The 24,752-nt window shown below is 33.0% G+C and overlaps 1 protein-coding gene across 1 annotated transcript in view; it reads right to left on the minus strand.

The window, feature by feature from the left end:
* LOC143064594 (uncharacterized) overlaps positions 1–13,129 on the minus strand; it is a 42,176-nt gene extending 29,047 nt beyond the window's left edge. The window contains exons 1-5 of the mRNA XM_076237513.1: positions 12,949–13,129; positions 10,620–10,784; positions 5,500–5,574; positions 3,716–3,790; positions 63–144 (exon numbers count right to left, since the gene is read on the minus strand). Coding sequence (XP_076093628.1) covers positions 63–144; positions 3,716–3,790; positions 5,500–5,532 — 190 coding nt within the window. The 5' untranslated portion in view covers positions 5,533–5,574; positions 10,620–10,784; positions 12,949–13,129. The remainder of the gene's footprint in view (positions 1–62; positions 145–3,715; positions 3,791–5,499; positions 5,575–10,619; positions 10,785–12,948) is intronic.
* Between the last annotated feature and the right edge of the window lie 11,623 nt (positions 13,130–24,752).

Raw genomic sequence — 24,752 nt, forward strand, 5'->3', positions numbered from 1 at the left:
GTACAGTTTTTAAGACTTGTAAATTATTTCTTTGAAATTGTCCAAATTGTAAATCAACTTACTAAAGGTTGAATTAATATCATAAGGAACAATTCCGTTCGGCCAAAAATTAAACGTCCTGACAAAATTTCTCTTAGATGGATCCTAAAAAAGAAACAAATATATACCTGCATTAAAACTACTAGAATTATAAGGACAGAATGCTATATTTTTACCGGTTCCCTTTAAGTTATGTGATAATTTCATTTATACTTATTTCGAGATTAAGAAGTTATGGCTTCTGGTATCTTTGATGAGTTTATGCATATCTTTATTACATAACATTTGGTTATTTTATGTATTTGCAATTTTTATCATTTTCAATGTTGATATATTTTTATAGTGATTAAGATTATTACAAACTGTTGACTGTTATACCCCTATTTTTTACATTTTTACCTATGATGTCTGTTTGTTTTATTCACACATTGTTGTAATTAAATCTGAATTTGATCGTGTAGCACATAGGTGAAATGTTTAGCTCGCTATCAAACCAGGTTTAATCAACCTGGTTTTACAAACAAAAATGTCTGTACCAAGTCATGAATATGTCAGTTGTTTTCAATTTGTTTAATGTATTTTTGCTTCTGATTTTTCATTTTATTAGAGGCTTTCCGCTTAGTATTTTCCTCAGAGTTGGTTTTTTTTTTTTTTTACTTAATGAATAATTAAACAGATGATTATCTTGATCATTGAAATATCCGGCATTAAGGGCGGACTAAGCTGACCCTTGAACAATGATATTTACCAGTTCAACAAAATGGACGCCACACTATACCTTGAAAGATATTAACAACCAAAATTTAAAATGATCGCACAGAACTAAAGGTCAAACGTAGGACAGGCGCTCAAATGTCGATCAACAATACAGAACATTAAGGGGAATTTTTCAGTATTGGATTAAGGTGGGGCATAGATGACATATCCGTCCTCATTCAATAATATATGATTTTATCAATATAAAATCATCCCATTAATGTTTGACTCTCTTCACTATTCTCTCAGTTTCATATTTTAGACACCCTCTTTCGTCTGCTGTTCTTTTACAATGTTAAATAGGTACACAATACTTTAATCCTAGGTTACAATTTTGCGTTGTCAATAATAATTACAACATTATTCTTAAGCCCCAGTCCCACTAGACCACGATCGCACCACGCTCACCGCGATCTAGAATAAATTCAGATCGTGGTGAGTTCGCGGTATGAGCACCATGACAATGTAAATTTTCGTTGCCTTTACGATGTTACTACGTCCTCATTACGCTTCTTCAACGATCCCACTACGATTATATCACATTCTCGCCGCGCTTATTCGGCGACCTTACTACGCTTATCAAGATCTTTCTACGTTCATCACATTCTCACCACGATTATACCACGAGTTATCCGATTGCATCACGATCTTACCACGCTTCTACTGCGGTTATACCACGTTCTAACCACGATTATACTACGTTCCTACCGCGATCTTACTACCGTCTCAGCAATAACATCGTGTTCCATATTAATACAGTTCCATTCCTTTAATTTCTGATTAATACGTTGATTTCTCGGAAACTATCCAGTCATGCCACCAAAATTTACTAGAACACGTGGGCGTGTTGGTAGGGGTTGATGTAGAGGCAGAGGCAGAGGGAGCTCTGATAGTATTAAATCCTGTTCAAACAGAGATGTAGAAGACCGACCAATCCAACCTAAATTTCAACCTATTGCTGGTCCATAAAGCTCAAATAACGATATTTTAGTGAACGATAGCAGAGATGACACAGCTATGTCAATAGATTTAGGAAGATGTGGTATGAGTGCCAATGAAACAACTCTCCATCCAAGTAACAATTTGTAAAAGTAAACCATTATAGGCCAAGGTACGGCCTTCAACACGGAGCCTTGGTTCACACCGAACAGCAAGCTATAAAGGGACCCAAAAATTTCTAGTGTAAATCCATTCAAAGGGGAAAATCAACGGTCTAATCTGTATAAAAACGAGAAGCATGGTTGAGCAGTTAGAGAAATGGACAAGAATTCCTAATTACATACAGACAAACAAAACCTGGAGAGATATATTATATTTTATGTGAAAATGACAATGAGAATTATGGTCGTAATATGAACGTAATCAGGTCGTAAGAAGAGCGTGATGAGGACGGCAAGGGCGTGCTAAAATCGTACTATGATTTTGAACAGCGTGGTGAAGTCGTAGTGGAAGGGTAGTTGGGTCGCAGTGAGAACGTGTTGGTCGTAGTGAGGTCGTAATAAAGTCGCTGTGAGATCGTAGTGCAGTCTCTCCGAATGAAATTATGCTTTCGCTACGCTCTCGCTACGATGGTACAGCGGCCTTTGCGATCTTACTACGATCTTAGTGCGCTCTCAATACGCTTCTACTAAGACCTGATTTCGCCACGACCGCCCCACGATTGTTTTGAAAATGTTCAGAGTTGGCTACGCTCATCACGATCTTGAAGACCTCACCACGACCGTGATACGACCTTACTGCTACTACACGATTGTACTACGATCATAAAAATTTGCATTTTTTCACAGATCGTAGTGCGATCGTGGCCTATTTGGACTGCGGTATAAGCACAAATATGCATTATCGAAATAAGCTCCAAAAGCAATTATTGTTTTATACTCTTGGGATGCTCTATACGCCTTTTTGTCGGAACAAGACGACAATAATTTATTTTTTATTTCATATTGTTATAAATTTTTGTCATTGGCGGTTAGAGGATGCTGACAACAATTGCAATATGCTTTGCCTACTCACAGGAACAACATATAAACTGACGGGTCCAATACCTAATAATACGACAAGGTGTGCTGACTAAATGGCGGCAATGAAAATCGTTTTGTCGGAATTGCCTATTTTAGTTCTGTTTTAACAATTAAAGTTGAACTTAGATTCATTCAACTGTATTCGATGTATATATGTATACTAGATAACAAAAGAAACGATAAAAGGCAATGCATTTCCCATATTTCACGAATTTGTATACAATACACCGAGGTGAGTAATTTTCCAATCGGTCTAATTTTTACAGAGTGTTATTTTCGCATCAAACCCATTGATTTAAGGCAAAAACTCTGGGGTTTCAAAATTCGTTTTTCACCCACAAATTCAAAAATTGATATTTTTACTTTTTCTTCTTCGAAATCAAGTTCCGATTCTTGTCATCATTTTCTTCAATACCTCGATATTTTCTAACTTTGCAATTTGGTCAAATTCTTTCCATCATATGCATTTGCTTTGTAAATGAATGTTTTTCATTGGATAAAAACACAGTTTTTTATATTTATTATATTTCATGATAAATCGTAGTTCAAACTTGTGTATCGTTTCCTTTGTTGACTAGGACATATACATTTACGAAACCAAATTAGAAAGGAAGGCGAGGGTTTGATTCTTTTTGACCCATTATGAAACGGTCTCTGCAAGTTATAAAATTCTTGAACATCTCTTTGAGGTAGCCTTATACGAAGCTGAGATTCTGTCCTTATTGTTCATATTGTCTTTTCCTGAGTCAGCCCAAATGTTTTGTCCGTCATCATATATTAAATATTGTTCTTTTATATTCATATCGCTAGACACTTTTATATTTGTTATCAAGACTGATGTGTTTAATTGGCATTAAGATGTTGTCATAAGCTCAAAATCTTTAAAGAAAACCACTCACAGAAGGAGAGTCTGGGTGGTAATCTAAGTTGTCTGCAATGGCTCTCGTTGTATTCTTGATATTACGTCCAATGGGCTAAAACAGAAGAAAGAAATTGTCATAAATATGGTTATGGTAATAAAGGAAAATCGCAGACATGCAAAAATATCATTATGTGGTTACTGTGCTATTGTATCACTTTAGTCATTGTTATTCTTTTGTAGCAAAACTATTTTGAAGGTGACTTCTATAATAACGTCTAAACCAACTACAAATCTTTCATATCAATTTAAATATAACATGTGATTCTGCCAAAGAGAATGTATATCATCAGAAACCGCTTCTATATGTACAAAAAGGAATATTTTATCGATGCAATGTTCAATGTAAATATTTCGTATATATTGCGTTCAAATATGGGAACGCTAAAACCCAAAAACTTGAAATCCTAAGACGTTTAAGTTATTTTTTATAACTTTCTCCTGGTACGTGAACGACCAAATGTTTAAATGATAAAAAAAAAACGTTAATGAGCATCATAACTCTGAGCATGTACAATACATATATATCAAGTCATCATCATTAAACAATTGTAAAAACTTTAATATTTTAAGTATATTTACAAATTTTATAATTTACTGATAATACCCCACTATCACAATTGAATCTTACAACCTCATTTCAAAGAAGATACACAAAAGACCAAGAGGGCATTCAAAAACAATAATGAAAAAAACAATTGTTTTAGATTTAAAATTAATATACTTTTACATTATATTATTTATATTACAGTTAAAGGTTTCGAGGACTTCTTTGCTATTTTTGCTGATAAATTGGCATTCCTCCTTGGAGGTTTTTCAACAACTTAAATAAATATTTTTTAAGAATTTATAAAAAGAGGGATAAAAGATACCAGAGGGAGAGTCAAACTCATAGAATAGAAAATAAACTGACAACGCCATGGCTTAAAATGAAAAGACAAACAGACAAAAAATGGTACAAAAGACAAAACATAGAAAACTAAAGACTAAGCAACACGAACCCCACCAAAAACTTGGGGTGATCTCAGCTGCTAAGGAAGGGTAAGCATATCATGCTCAAAATGTGGTACCCGTCGTGTTGCTTATGTTTTTACAAAAAATAGTCTAATTCGGTAGGTCACATTTGTGAAAAGGGAAAGGTATTGTAGTTACGACATAAGGAACATATCCGATAGTTTACACTTACATAATATTACTAGTTTTCTCATTTGAATTAATTTACACTTGATGATGTCGTGGCTTTTCATATTTTATGGTTGTTTATAAAGGCCGTCTGTCTAGCTATCTTAATATAATAAAATAAAGTATGAGCTTTGTTCATTGTTGAAGGCCGTACGGTGACCTATAGTTGTTAATGTGTGTGTCATTTTGGTCTGTTGTGGAGAGTTGTCTTATCGGCAATCATACCACATCTTCTTCTTTATATCTATTGAATAGTTGCCTTTCTGTATCATATAACATCTCCTTATTTTCATATAAATTTTGTTTAAAGTATTTAAAAATGTTTAATAGTACATCTTTTATTATGTTTTAACAACAAGATGAACATATGATGAAAAAAGGGTATGAAAAAGTTTCATTTTGTACATACACATAGTGTTTCTTAAAAGAAGATCAATCATAATCTTCAGATTAGAAGGCAAAGAAAAGGGGATTGTGGAATACAATCAAATACAGTCTACGGTCAACGCATACATTTTCAAATGATAAAATGAGGGTTACTTTAAAACTGAATACATATATTATCTATGAAGTGAATTGTACCTGGTATACTTGTCCGTGGTCATCAATACTCATTCCATTGAATAAAAACGCCAAATCCGAATCAGGGTCAAGATCCTGTGAAAAAGATAAGAACAAAATCAATGTTTTCAAGTGGAAATTGATCTTCACGTATTGTTTTGCTGTAGTCCGGCCGATCGGTGAAAAAATTGCTCAAAGAATGAGGAAAGCACTAATTTTTGCATGATGGTACATTTTTGTGTACTGAACAATTTTAGCTATGGACCCACCCTCAAAATTCAAAATGGCGGCTTATTTCAAGAAAATCTAATGCTCAAAGAACAGTTGAGATTTACCGCAATATAAAACAGAGCGAAGCGCGAATTGATAAACTATGTGTTGGTCTCATTACGTTTTAAGCTGAACAGAAAGAGGCAATGCATATTAATAACGAACAGATGAGAGCAATATCTCGGCAACTTCAGCAATCTGAAGACATGATAAACCCCAAGGCTAGTAATAATTGCTTGGCGGAATTGACCAATACGATATTCAATGTTGTGGTGAGATGAATGGACAAGCTGACAACAACTGAGGAAGGAGACACAGTTCAATTTAAAAGTGCATTTGAATAGCAGGGTACCTTCCAACAACTGGCGTCTGTTGTAAATGAATTATTGGACAATCGAAATAAAGAAGTTAAAATTCTTGCAATGGACACATCATCTAAGCCAAAACGTGACCTTAGCCAGAACAACGCAAATTTACCAAAAGTACACAACAAAATCAATACCTTGGGTCTTTCTCCAATTGTAGTTCGCATGAACCATCAACCGCACCAACTCTGTTGAAGGTGTCTTCACTATAAGTCAAAAGTCCTTTGTCAGGGCCCTTGGCCCTGCCTGAGACAGTTCAAATTATTCAACAACAATCTCTATTTAAGAAAATACTATAAACCTCTAGTACTAATCAAGGATACCAGCAAAAAGGATTATGTGTCTTCTTACGCACACTTACCATCTACTATGAGTCAATAATATTTAGTTAAGAGCAGCACACTATTACAGAAACAATTGGCTGCAAGTAGATTCTATCAAGCTTCTTCTATGCTGAATGCAGTGCCTATACTTACGGTATCATTCCCGTCGAGTCAATGGCAAATCCCACATTTATCACTCCAATTATGACATTGAACTCGTCAGCTCCTGGAGCTCTAATAGGCTTCCCCTAATAGCAAGCTGACTCCACTGACCGATCCAGGAAATGGCAGAGGAAACCAAAAGAGTGTGGCAACACCTCTTCTTCAGACTCCTCATTGGAGAGAGAATATACCCGATGGCAAGAAATTCTTGGTGCAAGGGACCGGAGCCGAAGCCCACCTCCAAAAATGCAAAAACTCAATTGAAGAGGATCCATGAATTGGGCGGCGTTCATTTACCATTTTGAACGAACTGTCGGTAGATGACAATGGTAAAACAGGAAAAATGTGTGTAGGCCCCAGATTGCCAAGCTGATGTTTGCTTTCAGGACGCTCGCAAGGTAAACACAGATGATGATTCCAATGCCTTAAAAAAAGCATTCATTTGGAGCAGCGCTTCATCAAGAAAGATCAAACCAGATTGGAACTGAAGCAATCCGTCGAGGATGTAAAGACAAAGATTCTATAAGACATGTTATAGAGAGGAACCCACAAACATTCAACAAGGCGTTAAAACAATTGAAAACCTTAATAGCAAACCAGATGGCGATATATGGATCAAAAAGTGCCAATTATGACCATCGACAAGTCTACTTTGCTGATGGCGCAGTATCACCGACCGATAAAAAAAAATATGAGCAGTCCTTTGGATAATGAGGTGCATAACGTCACACAAATTGTCACAAAACTAGCTGATGTTATGCTTTTAACTAATCAGCATAATTGTGGATTTGCCGATTAATATAACCTCGGTTCTTCTGATCAAGTAATCATGGAAGATCACCAGTTAAATGGAAGATCACCTGATCAATATACACGTGGATCTCCTGAACAATACAATCGCGGAAGATCGCAAGATAGAAATATACCCAACCTTAATGCCTATCGATCAGCAACACCCCCACTAAGCTAGAGATCATATGGTCCCTAAAGACAACGGTTAGCATCTCCAGAAATCCCGGTTATTTCAAACAACGGTCACCTTCACCAGGATACGGAGCAAATCAATTTGCAACCCCAACAATAGAGTCTTAAAACAGCAAAGGGTCGGGCCAGTAGGCCAACGCACAATTCCAAAGTATATTGGCCATGACACATCACCTCATCACAAAATCGATCAGATGCCCACGTCCTCGTCAGATATTGTCATCAGACAAACCATGTGAAGGAGCTAAGCAGTAAGAGGTACTATACATGACCAGAATGTGAGCATGATTGTTGGCACTGCTGCAATGATAACATTAGTAAATAAGAAATTAATTCCGGCAAAAAATTTGAGATTTGGAGAACGTAACGCTACGTGGTGTGTGTTAACAGCTTGTTATTGGGAAGATTATAAAGAACGACTCTCGACATTAATAGAGTAAACAAACAATGGGATGTGTGCAAAGAGCCATTAACAGACGATGTTATACATGTTATACTTAGGGTAGATATTTTGAACACACTGAGCGCAGTGATAAACCTGAGTACTCCCACAATTACCATCAACAATAAAGTGATAAATGCGGCATTTGTTAACAATGAAAACGAGATTTCAACTTAGCAAGTTTGCATAAAACGAACCATCACAGTTCCGCAAAACTCAAAAATTACTGTTACCATTAAAACTAATAAAAGTGCTGACCAGGAGTGCATTCTAGGACCATGCTCGCTGAATAGTTGCGAATTTGTTTCGCTCGTAGTTGGAAAAGGAAATAGTTACCCCTTAACCGTTTTAAGTGAAGGCAATCGTCTAATCCCCCTGAAGAAAGGTACACATATTGATTACATAGAATAATTTGACGATGCAGTGGGTACGGTACGGCAGATGAAAACTCGATAAATGACGTAAGACGTGGCATTGAAGAGACACGAGTCAAGGTTCCCTCGGCACTGCCTCAAAGTTCAGATGAGTTACCTACTATTCCACCACATTTAACCGCCATATATTAACATTCAATCGACTCGTTTCAACCTATTTCATTCCAACCATTAAAACTGAAAGCGTTTGAAGAACAATTACAATAACATGTAACATATTGATTAACATTTTGAATTTCTCTTTTTGTTTTTGTATATGTAGCCATATTTGCAAATGTATGTGTTATAGAAATAACCAAATCATTTTTTGATATTTTAAAATTAATTGATAACAAATTCGAGAACATGAAGTCCATTTTTAAAGAATCATTACTTTAATTTCCAAAATTATATAGAATACCTATAGGACAATCTTGATATTTATACCGTTTTTCCGCCATCTTGAAAATGGCAGCCATATTGGATTTTTCAGAGTGGGTCCATAGCTGAAATCAAAGGGTATATAAACAAGAGCTACTATGCAAAGTTTCATGCTTTCCTCATCAAGTGAGCAATTCTGCTCTATATTTGCACCAATCGGCCGGACTACTGTGCCGACATGTTTTAATGTCTGAGAGCCTTTTTGGGAATGGTTGAACCTTGTTACTTTACGATCTGAGTCAAAATAAAAAATAAAACATGAACGTTTTGGACCCAGACTTTTGCCGGAAGTTTACTAGTATATCTAAAAAAAACTATATGAGATCAATATCAGACGAAAGCCCTTTTTATTACTTTTTGATTGATTTTAAAATAAAATATCTCTCTATAATGACGTGCTGAATGTTATGGCAATTTTTGTCAATTACGGCTTTAAAATTTGAGTTTCAGCCAACAGTGATATTCTTGCATTTTGAGTTTCATGTATAACAATTCTACACTTTTAGATTCAAAGTGTATTTAGATTATTTTAGTTTATAAGATTACTGTCTCAAGAAAGAACTCTGTTATTGATCTTTATTTTCTTAAAAATGCATCTATATTAATTTGTTTTAGTAAACAATGATTGCACAGATACCTGAACATAAGACAACAAGCCCTCTCGTATGATAATAAATTCCTTGAGTTGCTATTTATTTTGTTACTTTAATTTGTCACTCCGAAATCGATTTACGATATTTTTAGTTACTCGTGCTAAAATCTAATGATGAATTATTCACATATTATGGTTAACTTTATGATTTTGCATGCGACTGTCATACAATTGAAAGCGTGAGCTATCTATAAAAACCACACATTTCTACATAAGGATATATCTGTACTAAGCCAGGAATTAATTTCGTTTTATATATTTGAACTTTTAATTTTGCAATTTGTCCAGTTACTTTGAATTTTCCGAATATAATTTTTTCTTGAAGTTCGGTATGTTTGTTATTTTACTTTTGGTAAGATGCGTTGTAAAGTTTGAAAGAAATGACTTCACCACTATTCGGATGTATATTTGTAAGCGTTCTTTTGCATTGTGTTGGCAAACATCGCTGTTTGATGTTATTATAAGAATTGACATGTTTATTTAATTATATTGCAAGTTTCGCTTTTACTTTGATATTTTAGAATCTATTTAAGGTTCTTCGTTTCGCTTCGTAGTGGCTTAACATTCCCCATTTCCTTTCTCAATTTTAATGCCATAAGAATATTATGGACATCTTATATTCCAATATTAATGTCATTACTTAAATCATCGTTTTGTTATTAGATTTTATTAAATGAGATTCTGTTTTTACAAATTGAAAAAAACACGTTAATATTGGCCACTCATCATCAGACGAATCTTTCTATTAACTCTACTTGAAATAAGACAACTCTTTCTAAATAACATGTATATTATATATCGAAAGTATGACGAATGTTTGACGAAGTAATAATCTTTCAATTTTAAAACCTTTGATAGAATTCAGTTCAATCTTCTACTTTAGATTAAATTGAGGATAACTACTAGAAAGTAACAAAATCCTTTAAATTTACTTCCCGCTATATTGATGATGTTCTCTCACTTTCATTTTTTGCCATGGCGTTGTCAGTTTATTTTCGATATATGAGTTTGACTGTTTTTTTTTTTGGTATCTTTCGCCCTCTTTTACTACTTATTTCATTTCCAAGAATAATAGATTTAAAAACATACCGTTGGTTTATCAAATTTGTACCCCTCATCGAGACCCTTTTCCTCCGTGTTTTGTTCCTGGTCAAGTGTCCGTAAGTTTTCCGTAAGTTGTGGGTTGCCTTGAAAGGCATTATCATTGCTGATATAGCTTTCGTCTTTATCCTGTAATTGCCTGTGTTGACTTATCTGAAATAATCGTATCATACAATGCAATGTCATATATTTAATCAAGGTAACACTTATCAAAGTATAAGTTCAATTAAAAATTGAAAAAAAAAGCTTTATACACAGAAAAAAAATAGCAAAGTACTGAACGATGAACGGGTTTTTCTTCTATTCTTCAAAACATCTGTAAGACATTTTTGTACTAAGTATACGGGAAATATATAAGCAATAATTGAAAATAAGACATGAGTGAAATTAGTTGTATGAATTGACGTAAAACAGGATTCCACGGATTTTGATGGTGGAACATTAAATCATAATGATAGCCTTATATAACGTCTTTTTCGTAATATTAAAATAATGAGATTTCATATTACTTTTACCGAGACAACTCCCATGAATAACATATAGACAATAATGAACGTTTAGTTCAGGTCTTATATATACTATCATAGCATACGTTTCTATCAGTCACAGTAGCCTTTGAGCAATACAATAGTTTTAAAAGTATGCATCAAATTAAAGAGATAACGAAATTGGGATAAATCTATCAAGGAAAGTATCATTTCCTGAATGTATGACGTTAACTCGCTAATATATTTTATAGATAACCACACTCTTTCACGAGACAAGCTAGCTAGCTTCTGAAGGCGCGTAATATGTGATGAATGTAATAAAATATACCATAAGCTGCAACATTCTCGTATCAGCCACCAATTTTCCCTATGAGATACAAATGATGAAACTAGTTCCGGGTCGGATCTAGGATTTTTAATAGGGCCATAAAAGTGAACAAATACCACAGAGTGTAGATATACTTTACACAATTTGGAAGAATAAATGCTCAAAATGATATCTCTTTCGATCAATGAGGGACGTGCACCCTCTATTCCCACTTTGAGATATAGTTTTTCATATGTGACGTAATTTTTCTGCTGTTTCAGAAATTTCATATGTTCAAATTTTTAATGCCTTTTCACCATCGTATGTGACGTAATTTTTAATGCGTTTTCACCGTCGTATGTGACGTCATTTTCATAATTTACTGCAATGAGGCCTGGACTGAGTCGGGTGTGTATATTCTGTGTTGGTCATTCATTATGTATTCGTGTTTGTTTTATGTAATGAGTTAATACTTCAGTTTCATTATGTATATCTGTTATATTCATTTGATAAAATGTACTGTTTGCAATAGCATTAATTGTTCCAAATAATTAGGATGTTCTATCCCAAGCATACAAACTTAGCCGTATTTGACACAACCTTTTTCAACTTTTGATCTTCAGTGCTGTACAACTTTGTACCTTTTTTTCGCTTTCGATCTTTTATATCTGGGCGTCACTGGTGAGTCTTGTGTGGACGAGGCGCGTTTTTGGCGTATTGAATTTTAAACCTGATGCTTTTTGTTATTCATTAATCATGTGTTTCTTTGTCTAATACGTTTTCCTATTTATTTGTATTGTAGTCCTGTAATAGTATGTTGTCATTTATATGTTATATTTAACATTGCCATTAAAGTGCGAGGTTTGGCATGCCACAAAACCAGGTTCAACCCACCATTTTTTCCTTTAAAAATGTCCTGTACCAAGTCAGGAATATGGCCATTGTTATATTATAGTTCGTTTCTGTGTGTGTTACAATTTAACGTTGCGTCTTTTGTTTTCTCTTATTTTTGAGTGTAAATTGACATTGCGATAAGACGTGTCACGGTACTTGTCTATCCCAAATTCATGTATTTGGTTTTGATGTTATATTTGTTATTCTCGTGGGATTTTGTCTGATGCTTGGTCCGTTTCTGTGTGTGTTAGTTACATTGTAGTGTTGTGTCGTTGTTCTCCTCTTATATTTATGCGTTTCCGTCAGTTTTAGTTTGTTACCCCGATTTTGTTTTTTGTCCATGGATTTATGAGTTTGAACAGCGGTATACTACTGTTGCCTTTATTTGAACCCTCAACTGAACTAGTTTATTTATGGAGATATTGCGTAAAGCTATTGACTATCTTTAATTTAATCTTTAATCACATATAACCATGCAAAATCTACACTTTTAAGCAAATTATAATCTAATTTGGTAAATGCATCAGTTAATTTAAAACCCGATCAAGATAGTTTGAAGGTTAATCCTTGCTATTAATAGACCCCCATTATTATTATTATCTAGTTTAAGAATGTTTTACAAACTTACCTCACGTAATTGTCTTCCATAAATGTTATCCAGTTCATTAATGGTTTCTGCTACTTCTTCTACAAGAAAACAAAAGAAAGAACGAACGCATTTCCTAAATAAAGGTTATTCAATTCATAAATATTTCTTTCTGATTTTTTTTGTAGAATTAACCGGAAAAATAAAAAAAAAACAGAAACGATTCCCCTTCTTCCCCAAACAATTTACTAGATACACAAAAAGATATAAAAATAATGATTAAAAAGAAAATATATAATAAACACCACAAAAATATTTAAAAAAAATAAACATGAGCAATCTTAATATACAAAAGTCGTTCAAACTTTTCAATAATTAATAAGTTGTTGAACAATGTAAAAAGGAGAAGTAAAAATTGTCATCTGAGAAAAATTAACAAACTAAAACAAACGAAATAGTCTTGAAATTGTATGTTCTCAGAATGGAATAAGTCAATGTCATGTAATTACTTTTGATTTTAATGTTTTTGTTTAATAGTAACCCTTGTACAAAAGTTTTTATTTAGTTTGAAATATAAAAAGGGAACAGAACTCAGCAAAAATTATGCAATATGAGCTAAGTGGTTTTGTTTTTCCTCTAAATTAGAGCTCCCTGAAGCAGAGCTCTTATTTCTTATAAGTGTTCGCGAATGTTGCAATGTTTGCCGATACTTTAATAGCATTTCGATTTAAATCAGGCTCTCATCTTTAGTATTAAATTTTGAATATTTATATATGGTTTGACCTATAGCATAAGTGCAGTCCAACCTTTGTGACTGGCATGCAAATACGGATATTAGTTTTATAAAATGTGCAGTGATAAATATAGGAAATCTTCATATTAAGGAATGTAAAAGCATAAAGTGATTTATTGTCTAGATTTGTATGATATTTAACAAAAGTTTATATGTGGGAAATATTTAAATGTGTGTTGATGCACTTCACTTGGTTATACAATAGTTTTTCATTTCAGAATCTAAATGGAAGACGGCTTGATAAATTAGTAAAATCAGGGATTGGTATTTTATGACGAGACAAGGAAAGGTCAATAAATACTGGAGTGGATATAACAGTTGGCATTGAAAAATACCTTTAAAGTGTAAATGATTGAAGTCAGTAAGACAAAACTCTTATGTAACATGTTTAACAATTCAAACAAAAACCCAACGGCTAAATTTATGATAAAACAACAAACAGCTAAAATTATAGCAGACAACAATAATCGACAACCACTTCAAACTACAGGCTCCTGATATTGAAGATTCCTTCGAGAATGTATTTTAGTAGGTACAAAAATGTAATTGAAATATTATATTTAATGTACATATCTTTGTGATCGCTTACCTTTCTTTATATGAATTGCTCCACTAAAAACTGCAAAATGAACCAGAAAAATAGCGTAACTGATGTACATTTTTAGTTAATCTAGTTGTTTCATCGACAAACAAAATAGCTTATAACTTTTTAATGGACTTAAACTCTCTAAATACTGGAGTCTTAATGAATGTTGCTCAACATGAAACATCTTTTAATTGGTCCTCATAATTTAATGTAGAAAGATTGGATATTATTGGGTAATAACTATTCACGAAAAAACAGATGAAGGAGGATCTTTAATGCATGAATTTATTTTCGTCGATTTGACGTTTGGTGATAATACAGTGAAACCTGGGTAAACCGGAACCTGATTTAACCGAATTTCAGTTTAAACCGAACAATTGTCAAAGTCCCTCAAAATTTCCCCATCAATTATCATTAATCTAACCTGAAAAAAAAAAACGAACCCTGTCAACACCGAATTTGGAACGCTTTTTGAAAGCTCGTTAGTAAATATGTATTTACAAATTACCTGTCAAAATTATTTTGAATGATTAAATTAAACAAACACATGATGACTGAATATCCCCGAGTATATTTGAGGTAAAATGAACTGGTGAGTTGTTATTACAAACTAATGAGCATGTTTGTATTCATGTATTCAGTGATCAAAGAATTTTTGTGTAAAAAAACGTTAAACTGGTTAGATGCCTTTATTGCCGAAAGGGAAAAGTAAGGAACTTTCCCTCGGATCGATTTAATGCACTTTATTCAAATATTTACAGCCACAGATGAACAATTACCATTCAATAGCTAAACTGTTTAATTAAATAATAGTTTTTTAGCCATTCATTGGATTAACAAGTCGTGCAACACAACAATGTCATTGAATTTCGAATTATGTTAAAGGGATGCCGGATTTTCTTTAGATGTCCTATAATATATATATATATATATATATATATATATATATATATATATATATATATATATATATATATATATATATATATATATATATATATATATAATTCAGATGCTTCTGCAGACTTCCGGTAGCTATTTAGCAACGATAAACTGGACTCTTGTTGTTGTTTCATTCTTATCTTGTAGCGATGTATCAATCAGCGAGTTAGTTTAGTCAGAGAACTATGTGTACAGACAATTGAAAATGACGATCTCGATTCAAACTACGGACAGTGACTGGGAATCTTAACTAACGGATGAGAAAATATTTATAAAAAGCAAAATCGCTCCACGTCGGACATCATTGAACGATTTCTACATTTCTACAAAGAGGAACGTGATTGACGGAGTGGATTTTTATTGATAACAAAAATGTAACAATACGTCTAACTTCATCTACTTATAGTTTTACATCTTAATCAACATGAAAATAAATTGTCGTTTGCTGTATCACCTATTGTCCTTTGTTAAGTATGCACAAACAATGAGTTTGGTGTCGACTTCCGTTTGACTGTACAATCCGGACACCAGTGAAAACCGAACAAAACGCAATGTCTCGTGGGTAATCAGTTTGGACAGGTTTCACTAAGTCGTGTATACTCTTCGAAATTTTTATAATGTCGAAACGAGGGGTATCAAAAGAATTGTACAGAGTTGGTTCAATGTTTCAATATTCTTTGCGCTACTGGTATGTTTATATTATGCTTTGTAGCTTTGTATCTAGTTGCATGTAACATGGAACATGACAAAAATCGGAAATTTAAATAGAAACGTCAGTAAACGTACGACAGACGTAAAGATATCTAACTGATATGCCAAGAATCTTTGATGATTGTTCATGTATACTGTGTTGATGCCACTGCCTACATAACACATAAATGGTCCGGGGACACAAGATATTGTATTTTGATTTTCGTTGTCTACAAATTGGGTCCTTACTGTGAATAGTGTATTAATAGCTCTTGCTTTATACACTTATAAATTAATTTCTTCATACGTTATGCATAAAATTGAAAGAAGGGGAATGACATTCCATGTAAATAATATGTTTTAAACTTCATTGTGAATTTTGTTTTAAGAAACAAACAGGTGCGATTTTTCTAATTTTCGTTTTGTTTTTTTTGTCACTGTTAAACAATTTGGCATTTTTAACCACACACCCCAAAAAAACGAAAATAGTCTGGTATTTATTTGGAAAAATTTATCAAATACTTAGAATGGCTGAACGTTATCTCCAATTAGAAAATTCATATACTGATCAACTTTATATTAACAGACCTACGTACAATATAATTCAATATATGGAGTTATCTATTGCAAACATGTGAATATACAGCTGTATTTTTGGGGAATTTAGAGAATTTGAAGTAATATTATAAGATCAGAAATACAAACGACAAACTTTACAGAAAACCATTGCATTGCTTTTTCTTTTGATACTTTTTTTTATCAAACCAGCCCAGGCAATTAATGTTTAAAATTATTTGACCCACCCCACTCCACCCCACACCAAGAAAAATTAAATACTCATCCCTCAAAATTAAAACAATTCCACTATTGTTTTGAAATATATACAGAGAAACATGTTTATGTCTTCGATTCGTGGCAACTAATGTAAACACATCCTATTGGAAATTACTCTAAGTCTCATTGTATTATAAGCTAATGTATTTTTTTACATAAATAAGGCCGTTAGTTTTCTCGTTTGAATAGCTTTACACTGTCTTATCAGGGCCTATTATAGCTGACTATGCGGTATGGGCTTTGCTCATTGTTGAAGGCCGTACGGTGACCTATAGTTGTTAATGTCTGTGTCATTTTGGACTTTTGTGAATAGTTGTTTCATTGGCAATCATACCACATCTTCTTTTTTTTATATAAGATGTGATATTAACAATCACGTAATACTTAAAACATACTCACCCTTTCTCGTCCAATGAACAGTCAGTTTTCCCCCTAATATTTTTATAGTACATGGTTTTCCATGCACTATAAAATGCTATACATGAATGACATTTAATTGTCAGTTAATTATGAAAGTGAACTCTTAATAACTGCACTAACGAAGTGTACAATCCCCTGAGGCATTATCCATGGAAAAAGAGCCTACTGACTAAAGATGAAAGAGCAAAGATTACATAATAACATTTTGAATTTTGCAAATTTTCATACATTATCTAACGCCGTGGAACGGTACACATATATAGAATAAACAAAAACAAGTTGGGTAAGGATGTAGGTAAAATAATACTTATTTAATTTATAAAACTGACATTTGAGGGATTATTTTTTCTTTCAAGAAAACAATGCCAGACTGCTGATATATAAAGCAAAGATTTGTTTCGGAGAAACACAATACATGTAAATTTATCAATAAAAAGTAAGCATTAAATGTTGAATGGTCTGAATTTAAATATTGATACAGAGAGTTTTATATCTATAAAAAAAAAAAGACAAAAAGGGGATTTATAAAACATTGTGTTGCTTTTTAAAATAAGTAAATCTCAAGATATATAAGTATTAAATTTTACCAGAAGCAGAAGAAAATCAATTTATCCACAATTCAGTCCTCACAAACTATGTTTGAGCTTTTTCATTCTATCCATTGAAATGAGTATTACCTATGCTTTACATTTATTTCATAACAAAAAGTGAACTCTTAGTTAGGTTTGAATATTACAATGGGAAAGGATAATTTTGTAAGGTCACTCGAATGTGTGAATATGTGCTAAATTGGTCAGACAATACTTGGTCATGTTTTATGACGGTTTAAGCCCTGTCTTACAAGTATTGTCTAACCTATAATTCATTATGTTATGTATATCTCTTGAGCTTAATTATTACCAATGTCAAAGATATCATTTTCAATTAGGTAATTTGTATAGGTTAATATGATTACTCTGCCAAAATTTCCATAAACACTTTTGATAGATATGAGACATTAAAGTAAAACTTGTATGATAAGTATATATGCATATGATAATATATGATAATCAACCAAAACGTCAATACTATCAATTGTATACATATGTTAAAACCTATTATATAACTATTGCTAAAACTCTGTGACTATCGAGATTCCCACATTTATATTTCATAAATAAAGTTTTTTTATTCAAGTTTTAATAGTTTAAGAACAGTAAATTATTGCACATTTAAAACTCATTCATAAAGTAACACCAGGTCTTAATCCGTCCAGAAGTGATTTCAGTATGTCTGATGTTTTAAGTCAAATTATTTAAAATTTAGATACGTGGAAGTTCACTAATATCAGATCCTAATACGTATAAATACGTAAACAAAGTAAACGCTTTGTAAATTTCGTGCTTTCGAACAGCTTTTATAGATATAACTTTCACATGGGAAAATAACAGGACAACATTAATTCGTGGGACCAGACTAGAACACAAAATCGTAACATTTTGATGGCATTGATAACACAAGTGGTAGATTTTCTTATTAGCTAGCTGTCTCATAGTAGATGGATTGTATAATGCTATCATCAAATATTGAAGTTTCATCCATTAAGAATAGCGTTACAAATCTATTATGATGATGTTATAAAAGAAATCTGTTTTAGATGTACCAATTTCTTTTCTTTAGGCGTGGTGGATGGAAAGGATGAACACGGGAAGGGATAATTTCGATATTTATTGATCACATATGTTCATACCTTTGTCGTTTTACGTTTTGATAAACGTGTGATGCCAATAAGTACATGTAGGTGTGTCTTTTATCGGTCAATTGTCGGTCAGTATTTACCAAAACTTGCCATTTATTTACTTATTCTTTTATCTTATTCACATACATTCTAATACTCTTTTATCTGGCAATAGTATTAAGACAATAACAATCAAAACCAAGGAGTAAACAAAGACTCACAAAACCAAAGGACATTTACAGTAAAGTTATAAATACTAAATAAAAAAACAACACGAATTCCACTAAAAACCGGGAGAGAAATCAGGTGCTCCGGAAGAGTTAGCATTTCTTGTACCGTATACGACACCCGTCGTGTTATTCCTTTGTTCAGTTCGGTAATGATGGAAGGTTATTATGACTAAGGAAAAATATCAGATATCATTTCTGAAACACTTTTGTCATAATGACCAATCAGCTCATGATGATGACCGTAAAATTTCTTGAATGATGACCTTTATTTGATTGATCCATAGCGCTGTCTTAACAACTTTTGAGAAAGCAGTATTCCTCGTTCAACAAAATCAACGTACTTTAAGCTAGCTCTAGAGTAGCGTATTCATTGAGACACGTATACTCCATATGCTGGTGCAGTTGGGATGTTGCTACACACTAAAGGAAAGTTGACTATAGGAAAATTAAAATCATCGCGTTTGTCATAAATTTGGGTATTCAACCTACCATCAGTAGTCATTTCGATTGACATTTGATTTTCTACATTGTACACAAGTATTCCGGAAAACAAACTAAAAGACAAATTGACAGATATGGTATTGCTTTGTCTAATCAAAAGAATGAACAAAGTAGATATAGGTATCTTGTCCTAAGGAGAGATAAATCCTACTTTGTAAAAATTCACTCTGATTCAAACAAAGGTAATTGAAGTTAAAACTGACATTATCAAGATGCTTGATTACTTGATAGACAACAAATTTGTTACGTTTAGAGAACGTGTTTTTCATCAAACTATCTGCATTCCCATAAGAACAGACTATGTCCCTGTTCTTTCTGACTTGTTCCTTTTTTTATGAGGCTGACATCATACAGGCACTTTGTCAGAAGAAAAAAAAAAGAAGTCAGCAGTTTTCCTCAACTTTACTTTCAGCTTTAAGGATGATGTTCTCTCACTAAATAATTAAAACTTTGGTGACCAAGTTTAGCGCATATATCCAATTGAACGAGAGATAAAGGATACAACAGACACAATTAGGTTTGCCTCATTTCTTTACTTTCATCTAGAAATTGACAATGAGAGTCGGTTAAAATCAAAACATTACGACAAACGAAATGATTTCATCTTCCAAATGTAAATTTTACATTTCTATGTAGCTAAATTCCAGCAGCGTCTGCATACGGAGTATAGATCTCCAAATTGCAACGCTATTCCCGGGTATTTATTTACTATAATGATTTCCTAGATAGAGGATTGCTGCTCACAAGGACAGTAAAAAACCAAGTATTTCAAATGGTGAAACTGAAATCATCCCTGTGTAAATTTTACGGACGCCTTCATGGTTGTTTGACCGTTGTGAAATAGCCATCAAGCAGATGATAACAGATATGTTCCTTATGTCGTATAAACTACAGTCCTGTTCACTTTTCACGAATGTGACCTATTAAATACGACATAGTATGGGGTTTGTAATAACATGAGCAACACGACGGGTGTCACATTTGGAGCAGGATCTGCATTCACTTCCGGAGCCCCTGATATCACCCCTAGATTTTTAGGGGTTCGTGTTGTGTTCTGTGTACTATTATATGTCTGTTTGTCTTTTTTTTTTATGATTTATGAGTTCAAATGTCTGGTATCTTTTGACCATCATTCCATAACCAATGAAATTATCATTATCCCAAAAACATGGTAAAAGTTCTACGTTTTGAATTTCACTGGTATTAGTACTGCTTTTCATTTTTTCTCTCAAAACTATCTTAAAAAGAATTGAGGATTTTTTTAATGTATTGAAGAGATGAAAGGAAATTCTGACAACAGTCTTTCTACATAAAAATAAAGAAGAGATAAGGATATCTTCAACAAGAGAAACATGATTATACCATACGTAAAGCTCTCAATTTTAGGGAAATTTGGATTTGAGTAGACACTGGTTTCAAACATGAGTTTGCTATGAGTAAAGAAACGTGATAAGTTTCCAGTAACGATATGTTCCTTATGTCGTAACTACAATACCCTTTCCCTTTTTACGAATGTGACCTACCGAATTACGACTATTTACCGAATTTGTAATCACATAAGCAACACGACGGGTGCCACGTGTAGGGCAGGATCTGCTTACCCTTTCAGGGCACCTGAGATCACCCCAAAATTTTGGTGGGCTTCGTGTTGCTTAGTCCTTAGTATGTTTATGTTGTGTCTTCTGTACTCTTATTTGTCTGTTTGTCTTTTTATTGTTAGCCATGGCGTTGTCAGCTTATTTTCTTTCTATGAGTTTGATTCTTCTTCTGGTAGCGTTCGTCCCTCTTTGGTATATAAATTATAAAATGGTACACTTGCGAATAATACAACACTCTTATAAACGACCTAAGCAATTATAGGTCATCTTATGACTTTGATATTTACCATAACCCATACCGTAATTGTAAGGTATAAAATGCCCCGACATGACAATATGTGAAACAATTCGAACAAACGACCAACGGCCAGATTTCTGATAAAACAATGAACACAAAACAGTATAACATACTGTTACCATCAACAACTTCCAAATTACAGGCTCCTGATATTGTAGATTATTTAAACTTATCCAAGTGATTCTGTCCCTGGATAGTATTCTGTCTGTTTTAACGTATTGTGTATCACATGCAAATCTTATGTCTCGGTATCATGTTTATTTTATTGTATATATATTGTTTGCCTTAAAAACAAATTGAGGCGTTGTCCCGAATATATGTATAAAAAAAACTCTTCATAGATACCAGAATTGTTGTACGTCAGACGCACGTCTTTAAAAGGGTCATGTTCCAATCAAAAAAAATAGAGATACATAAAGTACGATTTGAAGAGCATTTAAGAGAAAAACCGAAATGTTTTGCAAATTATAGCTAAGACAATATATTCCTTGGATAGAAATCCTCAGTATTTCGAACAATTCAAATTGTTTTAAAGATCTCATTTGATTTTGCCATGTGATTATGGACTTTCCGAATTGATTTTCCTCTAAGTTCAGTATTTTTGTGATTTTACTTTTTATCATAACGACCATATAAATGATAATTCATGTCAACACAGAAGTGCTGAATACTAAGATTGTGATACTCTCTGGAAGACAAACACAACCAGTAGTTGCATGTAATCCAGTGGTAGTAAATAAATTTATCATAGGTACCAAGATTTAAATTTGGTACACTAGACGCGCATTCTGTCCTCAAAAGACTCAGCAGTGACGATCGAATGAAACAAATGTAAGAAAGGCCAAATAAAGTACGAACAGCATTAAGCAACCAAAGTTCCTTTAAGTTTTGCCAAATGTAGCTTACATATGATAATCTTTTCCTTGAGTATAAATCCTCAGTATTTCGAAACAATTAATTCTTGATTATGACCATATCATTGATAATGCATGTTAATACAGACGTGTTGAATACTTGGTTGGTGGTACTATCGGAATGAAAAACTCTTATCAGTCGCATCGATCTAGTGATTGTAAATAAACTCATCATATATACCAGGATTGAAATGTTGTACGCATTCCGTCTACAAAAGTGTTAGCAGTGACCTTCCAATCAAAGAAATTAAAAAGACCAAAAATAGTACGAATGTAAAGATCATTGAGAACAGAAAATTTCTGAATGTTTTGATAAATACAACTAAGGAAATCTATTCATGGGGAAGAACATCCTTAGTATTTTAAAAAATCCATATACACATACAAAAAAATGGAGGAGAGGGATTTCAGCGATTTGATCACAGGTCATTGGAATGTATGATAAATGCAGGCTTTCCAATTTTATTTAATGGCATTTGAATAATGTAATGTGAATATCTCATATTCTGTGTGATTCTCTTTATTATCATGTAAATTTTATGTTTATATAACATATCAGATAATGTGATACGGTTCCATCAAGACAGTGATAATTATTTCACTTAAAAAAAAGTGAAATTCTGTAGCATTGAAAACATCTCTTGGTTTTTGATAAAACATGTATTTTTCATCTTTTAGTGGCATTATATTTACCCTGTCCTGTGCTAATCTCTTACTTTTACTATTATGTTGGTGCAGAGGTGACAATTTACAAGGAATAAAACATATTCTATTAAGTTAAAATCAACTATGGTATTTGCACCGAAGTAATGTTGCAGTAATCACGTTGTTAGTATTATAGCAGGGTCATATATGACTTTATTATTAGTTTTTATTGGCTGTGAACTTACATTCAGTAACTGCGAGTATTATCTGATCTGTGAATTATGTCTTTTGTGCTTTTTTAGTGCCTTGTATATTAAATTCTATTCAACTGATGCTTATAGTTTGTTCTTATGATGTACTGTTACATCACTGTCAAATGTTGAGGTTGGGATTGGGCTTGGCGCCAGCAAACACATTCAACACCTTCTTATTATGTATGTTACTATTCCAAATTATATTTGGAGCCTGTAATTCAGTGGTTGTCGTTTGTTGCTGTAAATCAGATTTATTTTCATGTTTATGGTCATGTAGGCAGCTAGTGGTTTTTTTCTCACTTCAAATGATCTACATTTATAGTCATTACGATTACTCTCTTTCTATTTGCAGGATGATTTAGGGGGAATCCCTCCTTTTTCATATTTTCAATATATCTTTTAAAATCATCACTTGTAAATTGAACCAATATTGATTAGGTTATGTAATGACTTCGATGTAGCACACCCAACTGTCAATTCACTGTTAAAGGTCGGTTATAATTTTTTAATGAAAACATTACTAAAATGATGTTGCACTTTCTACCAGTCTAGTGCATACACACCAATAATTATATACTAGATGAAATGATTGTAAAATATGAAATCTCGTGTGAAGGGAACGATGACCGGAACCTGTCTACCAAGATTTAATGCAGACACATAAACACTCTAGATCGAAGTAAAATTCTCAGCACGCTCGTTTTGTCTTACACATGTACTTTTAACTTTGACACTAAACCTGCATAATTTCCAGACTAAAAATAATGTATTGACGTCTTTCGAGAAAATCAATGTTAAGTCGTAAGTTTATCATTTGAAAAGATAACCAGCTGTCATTTATATATAAGTAAAAGCTTATGCAAGATAATTTTTATGTAGTTTGTAAATGTTATTACTGCTCAGCGTATCCAAAATAAAACCTAAAATCTCAAATTTGTTCAGGATTTCATCATGTTCATGGACAAGACGTTAACCTCACGTTCTTGTTTGTATGTCTGAACCACTGGGTCAATGAGACTACTAGTTAAATTTCCGATATACTCTCCTGTACTGACATGAAATATCATTGATATAACCTTCCATCATTGCACTTCTTACAAATAGCTACTTTCTCGAAAATGAAGGTTTTAAAAGCGTCAATTCCGATTATCTCATTGTTGACGAATAATCTTCTTAATCGTTCAAATAAATGACTACAGTTGATACCTGTTCTTTTTTACTAACACCAAAAACACGTGTTAAATAAATCAGAGTTTTTCTTAATGAAAGTATGATCTTGTAATCCTGACCATGTTGGATGATATATGGTTTAAAACTGACTTATTATAAACCCATAGACTATATAGTTATTTGATATATATAACGTCAGGGTACCCAAATTGCACCTATTTTGACAGTTTTTTAACCTTCGTTTATTTATACTT

Source organism: Mytilus galloprovincialis, chromosome 2 (genome assembly GCF_965363235.1).
Source record: "Mytilus galloprovincialis chromosome 2, xbMytGall1.hap1.1, whole genome shotgun sequence".
Taxonomy (NCBI): domain Eukaryota; kingdom Metazoa; phylum Mollusca; class Bivalvia; order Mytilida; family Mytilidae; genus Mytilus; species Mytilus galloprovincialis.